At 37.6% G+C, this 9,681-nt stretch overlaps 1 protein-coding gene across 1 annotated transcript; it reads right to left on the reverse strand.

Annotated features, from left to right (window-relative positions):
• Window positions 1–2,178: 2,178 nt before the first annotated feature.
• On the reverse strand, window positions 2,179–4,332 carry LOC113726806 (protein GRAVITROPIC IN THE LIGHT 1-like). Its single transcript, XM_027250682.2, has one exon. It carries the CDS (start codon window positions 4,102–4,104, stop codon window positions 2,668–2,670), a length of 1,437 nt encoding a protein of 478 aa, XP_027106483.1. The 5' UTR covers window positions 4,105–4,332; the 3' UTR covers window positions 2,179–2,667.
• Between the last annotated feature and the right edge of the window lie 5,349 nt (window positions 4,333–9,681).

Here is a 9,681-nt window from a genome sequence, read left to right on the forward strand (position 1 = left end):
TTGTCAAACAGAAGACAAGTACATCATAACCATCCTAGGATGCCGACCAAGCACGAGACGCTTCTGTAAATGAGCTGCATTCCTGAATTGGTATTAGGCTATTCACGTCAACCCCTCTGGACCCATCTTCTTCAATTCCTCATGTTCAATCTACCTACCTAAACTAAGTACAAAGCATGGCTTTTGATCAAGTTCTAGTACCTTTTATCTTTGCGGGTTTGACTAGCAACTGTTGCGCAGCTGTGCACCATAAATTTGGAACCTTGCAACATGCTTTCAATCATTCCTCTAATTTCATGTCATTGCCCTCTCAACCCACATTAGGTTGCAGTCATCCAATGACTACGCGCGATGAAAGCTTATCCATCACCATCTTACAATGCCCAACCTTACAAACTTTTTGTCTACAGAGATTTGATGGCTCGCCATTTTGTCGGAGTAACTTTTCTTCTATGGCAGAGGCCATTCTCCTGCGAACATCAACCAAGTAAAAAGAAATGGGCTGCGTCGTTGGACAAGTTTCTTCTTACAGAACACAACCCAAGGCATCAGCGAAAAAACTCCACAAACCAAGGCTTCGTACAATAGTCCAGACCCTCGAGCAGGGGCTCTGCAAGATCTGAATCTAGTGCCAGGTATGAGCATTAACCAGGGCTTCCTAGTCCACAAACCAGCCACAAACCAGATTGTGGCTGCTTTGTTACCTATTTCACCTCCAGGCCCACGAAGCATGTCTCGAAGGCGTGAATGAGCAACCGTGACTAAGCACACTTAACAATTTGATAATCCACCAAATGCTGCTCATCTTCCATACTGAGCTGTTGCTTATAGTCTTTGATTTATACCTAGGACCCCTTGATCAGTAGAAGTGAAGAATTGATTGAAGCGCTAAAATTTCAAGGTAAGTGGAAAAAGGCATACTTCCGACTCATGCTTGAAAGATTATGTATACAGCTGCTGGGATATACATTGGCAGGGGCAGATTGGATTTTATTTACTTGCTTCTTCCGGAAAGCACAAGAATCATTAACAAAAACAGGCATGGCTGAACATTTTCAGACATAATTTCAAGGGGAAGTGCAAACGTTATTAGGCTTGAACTGTGACTGACAAAAGAGCAGGGCAAGATAAACTCTTGGTTTCTAAATTGCAATTTACAGCAGCATCAAAAGTTACAAGGCAGAGTTGTGTTGAAAATGATCATGCAATGAAACTCCACTGCTAAATTAGTAGAATTCATCAATCTAAATGAGGCATAAAGATAAGGAAAAATCAACCAACCAAGGAATTTCCTACGATGAAAGAACACGGTAGTACGTTCCCGCTCTTGACAGATGCAATTTGCAAAAGAACAGGTTAAAAATGTGCATGTTGCATGACGTCAAAAGGGCTCCTACCAAAGGTTAATTAACAGAATCAGTCCAGGTTAGATAAATCATTCCAGAGCATGAGACAGGAAAGCGAGTATCCATGGATGAGGCCCCTCACAATGTGCATTTCCAGTTTTCAACTCAAGAATGTTCATCAAACACCAGCAGTTAACTTGAGCTATCTCATATGGTTTTAGCTTTTACAAAGAATGAGGCTAACAAGTTCATCCCCCTTTTACCCTGGCTTCACAGTTGGATTAATCATCTTTCCTTTTGTATTAGGATGAAGGTCCCAAAATTGGAACATGATACTACCAGAAACTAGTATCATAGTCATATCCGCATATGTTAAAAGCCAGATGCAATAAGAATGAAACCATTGAGCTCTTGCACAACATGAAAAAAAAAAAAAAAAAAAGATTCACCAAAATCCATGTAAAACAGAAGCCCTTCTTAAAGATTCTAGAGAACCAAGTATAGAACCGCAGGTGGACCTTATAGTTATTTGAGATCTAATATAGTAAAGAGCGAATGAAGCAACAGAACACGCAGTATTTTCAGTGGAGAATTCATAAGAACATATCATGAGTTTCCATTGACATGCATTCTTGAGGCATTTGCAACGATTCTCTATCATGCTTGAACAGGCAACTGTGCGAGAAAGCTTTGTTCAAAAGACACAATACCACCACTTAAGAACAAGACTCTTAACTTCATTGGCATGGCAAGTAAGCATAACTTTTGCCAGTTGCATATCGATTGAATGACATCAAAATATTTGAAACATAGTAGCTATGATACCACAAGCAATCAGAAGCATTCACTATAACATTAGTATCGGCAACAGTTCAATCACTATACCATCTTTCATAACAAGAAAGTTATATACAAGTTGAATGCGTATGTCAGTCTCCTCCCGCCCAAAAACTTTCAACTGAAAAAAAGAAACACATTAACTGATCTAATATGATAAAAGAAAAATAATTTCTTTACATCTACATCTACAAGAACTGGACACGACCACTAGTAACGAAGGAACAAGACCTCTAAACAAGCAAACGCCTCTGGGCAGAGCATATATTTGCAAAATAGCCAGTTAACCATGACAGACAGGCAGCTATGGTCCTCTTTCACATGTATACCACTAGAGTCCTCCTTTAGCACAGGCTGCAAGAGATTCAAACTTGAACTATGAAGAGTTCAGGATCAAGAGCTTCACCAATAAAACTGACAGCTCTTACCTTGTGTCAGTCCCAGACAACCTTGAAGACATGGATTTCCTTTCTCTAGAGGCATTTTACCACTCTGTACAACTGGTTCCAGTTAGATAAACTTGAGATTGGACGACTGTCCTCCCAACTTTAAATCCTGGTACAACAGTGAAAGCAACCTTTCGTCTAGATTTCCCTGATGGACTAGTTTTTTGTGTGACATCTTCCATGTACACCATCGAAAAATCTACACCTCTCTCCACTTGAAATATCTCCACAATGGGATCAAACGAATACGCTAGCTTGTGTAGCATCCATGTTGAGCTAGCCATCCTAACAAATGACTCGTAGAAAACGCTCAATGATTTCCATGAATCCAAAACCGCTTCCTTCCTGTCAAAATTGCTAAAAACCGATGACTCCATTGTGGGATGAATCAACTGGTCATACTTCTGTTCGCAAAATCTTGAAAAATCACATTTCGTGTTCTTCCCTAGTACCTCCATAGGATTGCTCGAAACATGCTGAATTAATTGCTTCAAACAGCCATCCTTACTAGGAATCGAGTTATTTCCATTGCACACAACTTCATTTCCATTCAACAAGAAATCATCCAAATCAAAACCCCTGAACATTCCCAATGATATATATGATAAAAACGCATACTTATAATGACCTTCTTTGGCATAATCAACATTAGAATACACCGAATTTGCAGCCATTGTCAAGTCCCACCCTGCTTTTCTCATCAAATCAATCAACAGCTTACTGAAACAATGCAATGACTTGACACAATCCCTTAACATAGACTCAAATACGCGAACTGTCAATAAAATTTCCGTTCCATTATTCAATTGTTCATTTTTTGCCACTAATCTTTTCTGTAAATTCGAATTGAAAACAACCATTTTATCCAAATTTTTCCTCAAATTCAAAACTTGATCATCTTTACATTCAATTTCAGAAATTAACTGATTTACCATAGTCTCCAAGGCTCTGAGCTTGCTCTGATTCTCCTGCACCTGAAATTCCAAAAACGAACCAGCTGGAGCCTCAAAATTCCCACCTGGGTTCTTCCTGAAATCCCTGTAAACGTTCCTCAAATCAGTCAATTTCTGAAGAATCGAAACCAAAGTCTTATCCGCAGACTCAAGGCCATCTTGGTCAACTTTAGGCACATGGGCGGCTTGGAAAATTAAGTAGGAGGCCTCAAAGGATGAAATCGTGGCAAAGATTGATGAAATTAAGGTTTGGACCACATGGGTTCGGTTAATTTCAGGTGAAAATGTAGGGTCAGGCTTCAAAACCACAACTTTTTGGTCAGGGATGAACTCTTCAGCTGAGTCCAAAAGAGTGAAAACGTCGCCCTCGGCGGCGCCTGCGGCGGCTGTTGTGGTTGTGGGGTCGTCTCCCTCCTCCGCGAAAAGCTCGAAAGTTTTGGCCTTGAAAGCCAGAGCAAATTTCTGGAACATCTCGGAAATCTGTGGTGGCCTTGCACTTGACGGCCCTTCCATTTCTACCATTTCCCAGCTAACAAAACAGTCAACATCAGCTTTTCTCTGTTCGTGTATTTCGGGGCGTCCTCCTTCTGCAGTGTATATGTGTGGGTGTTTCTTCTATTATTAGTCTTTGTAGCCGTTATGTAATGTTGTGCGTTTCGGGGTGTTTCCTCTTTTTGCTCTGTGCGTTCTTATGTGGAGAGTGTGGGGGTGCTTTGGATGACTTAGAAGGAAGGTATGTGTGTGAGTGTGAGTTTGAGTGAATGACAAAGGCAGGCAGTAAAGTAGGCAAGTGGGACTTTTCCATCATTTTCTTTTGTTTTTCCTCAATTCCTAGTCTTGCACTATACTTGTTACATTTACACTTATTGGCTGGAAGAAAATTGATTGCAGGCAGAGTATTAAATATTTGCTTTGCTATTTGATGATTACTTCTTTAGTTTAGTTCTGCTGAATTTGGGAACTAACTGCACATTATTAGAATTTTGGGAGGGGAGACAGATACCAACGTTTTGAAAGGGTGGCGGTGCTACGATGGCACGCAGTCGTTGTGGGGTTTCAGCTAGTGAGTGGCCGACCAATGAAAGACGAGGAAAACTGTCTTGTGATAGATGAAACATGGCAAGGTTTGACCCAGAAAGACTCTACGACTTTCAAGTTCTTGGCTTCTTGCAGGGGATTATTAGGTATGCAGACTGGCGGGGACATGAAGGTTTGGATTAATATAAGTGTAAATATCGATAGATTTAAACATATTTTATGTCCTTTTAATTTGAATCTAAACATTAAGTTATATTATATATCATATATCTAATATTGATAGTGTATACACTGACTGACTGACTGATAATGTATATAAAATTAATTCATATATATAACGTGCGCGCTCATAGTGCAGGAAAGATTTATCTGAAAAGTTTCAATGGATTAGTGGGGGAAAAAAATGCCTGATCCATTTGATATGGTGAGATTGGAACTTCTTGCTGGCTGACTCAATGAATACAATCCCATGGTGCATTATTATTGCCTATTGTCCACAGAAAAAAAGACGAGTATTCATTGGGTTTGTCAATTTAAATATCTTTATTGACTAACGAGGCGAGATTATATAAAAGTTGTTGGTCAGTCAATGCGGTACAATTGACAACCTACTTATTTAATTGGAGTAATATAATAAATGTTCCAACAGAATCATGAACAACTATATATATATATAGAATTAAAAAAAAAGGAAAAGATTCAGAAAATATTATTGTTGTTGAATAAGAAGGATTAATGGATTGCATCACTGGAGTCTTAACATGCAAATGGAGATCACAAACATCAAAAGCAAGTTTGAGTCAGGCTTCGGTGAAATTTTACCTTTCGATTATGGGTAATTATTTAATTAGAAGGGTATCCAATTTATCCTTTTTCTGTTTTCGTGGCACCAACGCATTGAAGAACTTTCATTGTATAGAATGTCAGTTAAACAAGTCTTCTATAACCTTATCAAGCTAAGTGATCACAACAGTTTAAAATGACTTCTCATCTGATGGAATGTATCTTCTAAAGAACTCTGCGGTTGTTCGGATTCCTTCCGGAGGAACTTTTCACGCAGCACAACACACAATAATGACGCTGAGGGAGTGAGGAGATTCTTTTCGTGAGAACATATTACTATTATTATTCTCACGTTGCCTTATTCTTGGAGTAGGTAAAGGAGTTGTTAGAATTAATGACTGAAGTCAAACATATAGATCAGATTCCAAATTTGAAACAGATGGTAACTTCGAAACCAGGACGAAGTTCTTGATGATGAAGCTGTTGCACTTTTATAATGCAGTGGTAAAAACGATCGTCCTTAGCTCTATTTGTACTCTCAAGCCTCAAGTCAACTCGGTAGTCCCAGAACTCCTCAAGTTGGCACATCTTTATTTGTATTTTCTTGAGGGAAAGGTCTGCAACTCTACATCTGCATTGCTTTCTGCAAATAATAATACATGTTATCGAGAAAGGGCCGACCTCATCTCGGGCCAGTCTAGTCTAGGAAATAAAAAAGGTACAACGGCGACAAAGTTGACGACCAGTTGCATAATTCCAGATAATTTGCAGTACAGTAATGGGGTTGGAATATAAATAATGGAGATTCGTTATCTTTGTCGCAGACTTACAGCCGGTAATGATGCCTTCTCATGGTTGTTTGCATGCGGACCGACTGACGGGCCTCAGTCCTAACTCTCAATGTGATCGCACGCACATCTTCGCATGGGATCCAAATCCCACCTACATATTCATGTATTTGTGCATCTACTTGCTTGCTTCTTCTTTTTATCAGGAAGGAAAGGGTATGGATGATTTCGGTTCCGATCGATCGCCGTAGTATAAAATCACAATATCTTCGGGGAATTATAGGAAAAAGTACATTGGAGACATATAATATAGTTTGCATAGTCTTTTGCTATTAATGTTCTCGTGTCCACTAGAATTATATAAAATATCAAAAATTCATTGGGAACCAAAAAAAAAAAAACAGCATTTTTCTTTTGGTTTTCTGCAAATACTTTATACTCATGGTTCATGTTTCAAGCAGGCAGGAGTAAATCACCTAGTCATTTTGGTAAATCAAGATTGGTCAGATATTTGCTTTCAAGAGCGTGCATCTCTAGATCTTGCTTCAAGCGTTTATACTGCTAGTGCAGAATTATAATTAGAAAAGAGATCAAGTCTTAAAATTGTATGTTAAGATGATCGATCTAAACTTTCAAGGTTTTCTTTTTCTTTTCAGAGATGATAAGTCGGAGGGGACTGAACCACCACCAGACCAGACGGGTGCACAGCATATCCGTTTGAATTTTTTGGAGACAAGCCACTGAAATGTGATATTTTTTTATGAGAGGTAAGGTTCGAACCCTTGCCTTGCACCCCACCAAGTAGGTGGTGGCCACTGAGCGAAAGGCCCAGTGATTTCAAGGTTTTGTTTTTCACTTTGTTACATATTTAAGCAAATCCATTCAAATCATGACACTTCCTTCATCTTTTCATGAAATTTTCCCTTACGATTTTGGAACTATAATGGTCATCAAACAAACCTCAAACCTCTTATTCAGATATAATAAACCACTAAAGGCTGTTTAACAGATCAAAATATATTGCCGTACCTCTGAAATTGTCCTGACGAAAACTATAATAACGATTGGCAAATGGCCCAAAAAAAAAGCATGCTTTTTCACAAAAATATCCAGCAAAAATTAGCAGCCTGTGTGATATTGTAAAGAAGATTGCCAGATCGAGGAAAAGGATTTCTCATTTCTCGGCTTCGTTGTCCGACCGTGGTAATCGAATGGCAAAAGGTTTCTCAGCTTTGTACTGACCTGCGGGCACATGCTTGACAAATCGGTACGGCCTGCAATGGCTTTTATTTTAGCTTGGCCCACGGAACGACGGCCATGATACTGGATCAGACTTGTCTCCGGGGGCCAAAATTTGGCCTAAAGACTGATTTGCTGAAGGGTTAAGGGATCCAATCTTCCCGGTATATACTCCCTCCGTCCCACTTTGATAGTCCTATATTCCTTTTTCATCTGTCCCAAATTGTAGTCCACTTTCCAATTGAAGAATGTAGTTGTATTTTAATTTTCCTAAAATACCCTTATTCAATGTAAGTAATTATTACTATAAACCTACCCCATTTAATAAGAGTTATTCTTTTTTTACCATCAATTCAAGTTCCCATAAAGTTGCACCATATTTAATATGAGGGTATTTTAGGAAAATAGCAATCTAAATTTACTTTTCCAACAAAGTTAACTACTTTTTCTTAAACTGTGTGAAAAAAGAAACAGGACTATCAAAGTGGGACGGGGGGAGTATTTACTAGTGGGAATGGCAGGCACCACACCTTATGTACGTATGTGCAAATCTAAAAGAAAAAAATTTTGAAAAATATATTAAATTTTTTAGTAGTTATTGGACGTTTCGTTTCAAAAATACGGATGGAAGAATTGTAATTTTCTTTCTTTTTTTTTTTAGAATAGGAAGTTGTTGACAATTATTACTTCATTGGAAGTTTTGTTAGCCTAAAAAAATGGGGGTATGTGTATGTTTTTGTGTGTGTTTATTGTAGTGATTGCTATGTAGGTGTGAAAAAGTTTAATAGATAAGATGTAGATAAATAATAGTGAATATTAGAAGGGCATATTTGACAAAACAAATAATGACGCTTTTTTTTTTTAATAAGACCAAACCATGCTCAAACTTTATATATAGAAAGATATATATGGTTGAGATTTCAAGATTTAAAGGTTTGAGTTTAAGTCCTCTTTACCTCTCTCCGCTATTGAAATTTCAATTTTTTTCCTGTTAAAAAAATTATTTAACAAAAAGAACACACACACATACACATAATAGGTTGGTTAATGCATACTTTCAGGAGTTGTAAAAAAATGAAAGAAAAAAAAAAGGTATCATATGGACATAATGACATGTTCTATAGGCTACCAAGCTTATGTACAAAAATATATGTATATATGATAACAGTAACCATCAGAAATTTGGCTTTGTTTGGATCGTCATTTTTTTTCAAAAATTTTTTTTAAATATTTTCATGAACCTATTTTTTCAATCGCTTTTTATACATCAAATTGTTGGAGTACATTTTTATGTTATTATCTTTTACATGAACAAGTACGCAAGTTATTTTGTTGTTTCGAAGGATTATGGGACTACAAATTCTAGTCTTTCCCTAACGAAGTTTGAGCTTACTAAACTTGTTTTACACTTTCCGGAAGGCAGACCTGACAAATGAGTCCTAGTGAAAGCTGAGAATTGACAAGCCCAAAAGAAACCTGAATTGAGATCCAATCTTGTGGCCCAACATTGGACTTATGTGGGCGCTTTCTTTCTTCCTAAAACAGGAGCATTACTAAACTCGGTAATGCTAACCTGACTTTAAGCAATACTTGTAAATTTAAGGACTTGCATTAGCCAGCTTTCTAGTAGGATGGCAATCAAGTCGAATCGCAGATTGACGGCTTGGATCGAGATTTAAGTATCTTGAATAACACGTTAACCTCAACACGATTTAAAAATTTAAATGGATTAATCTTCTTGACTCGAGCATGACTCGTCAATTTTGCAGGTTATTCGACTTGTTTGCTTTTTTTTTTTTTTTCACTTTGGAGTTTCCCATAAAAATATAAAAATAAATTGCAGTCCAATCGTAACTTTCATATATGTTGCTTGTAGCAATTTTTTGATTTTACCTTTTTTTAATTAAAAAATCATGAACAAAAGCACAACTATGACATTTTCACAAATAAAAAATCTAGTTTTCATATAAAATTCATGATTGCACTCTCGTAATGCTGATTGACAGCCTTGGTTAGTTTTTTCATTTATCTTATGCCTCCAATTTATTTATTAAATTATAAATTATACATTCAAATGGATCAAACGTGTCAACTCGTGATTCACCTGTTTGCTTGGTGCGTCTATTTAGATCTGACCAGATTTGGATTCAAGTTTGTAAAGAGCACACACTACTGAAACCTGCCGATTTCGCGATAGATTTGAATCGTGTCTGCCACTCCTACTTTTCACGGTGGACTTGTTCAAGACGAT

Source organism: Coffea arabica, chromosome 2c (genome assembly GCF_036785885.1).
Source record: "Coffea arabica cultivar ET-39 chromosome 2c, Coffea Arabica ET-39 HiFi, whole genome shotgun sequence".
NCBI classification, from domain to species: Eukaryota; Viridiplantae; Streptophyta; class Magnoliopsida; order Gentianales; family Rubiaceae; genus Coffea; species Coffea arabica.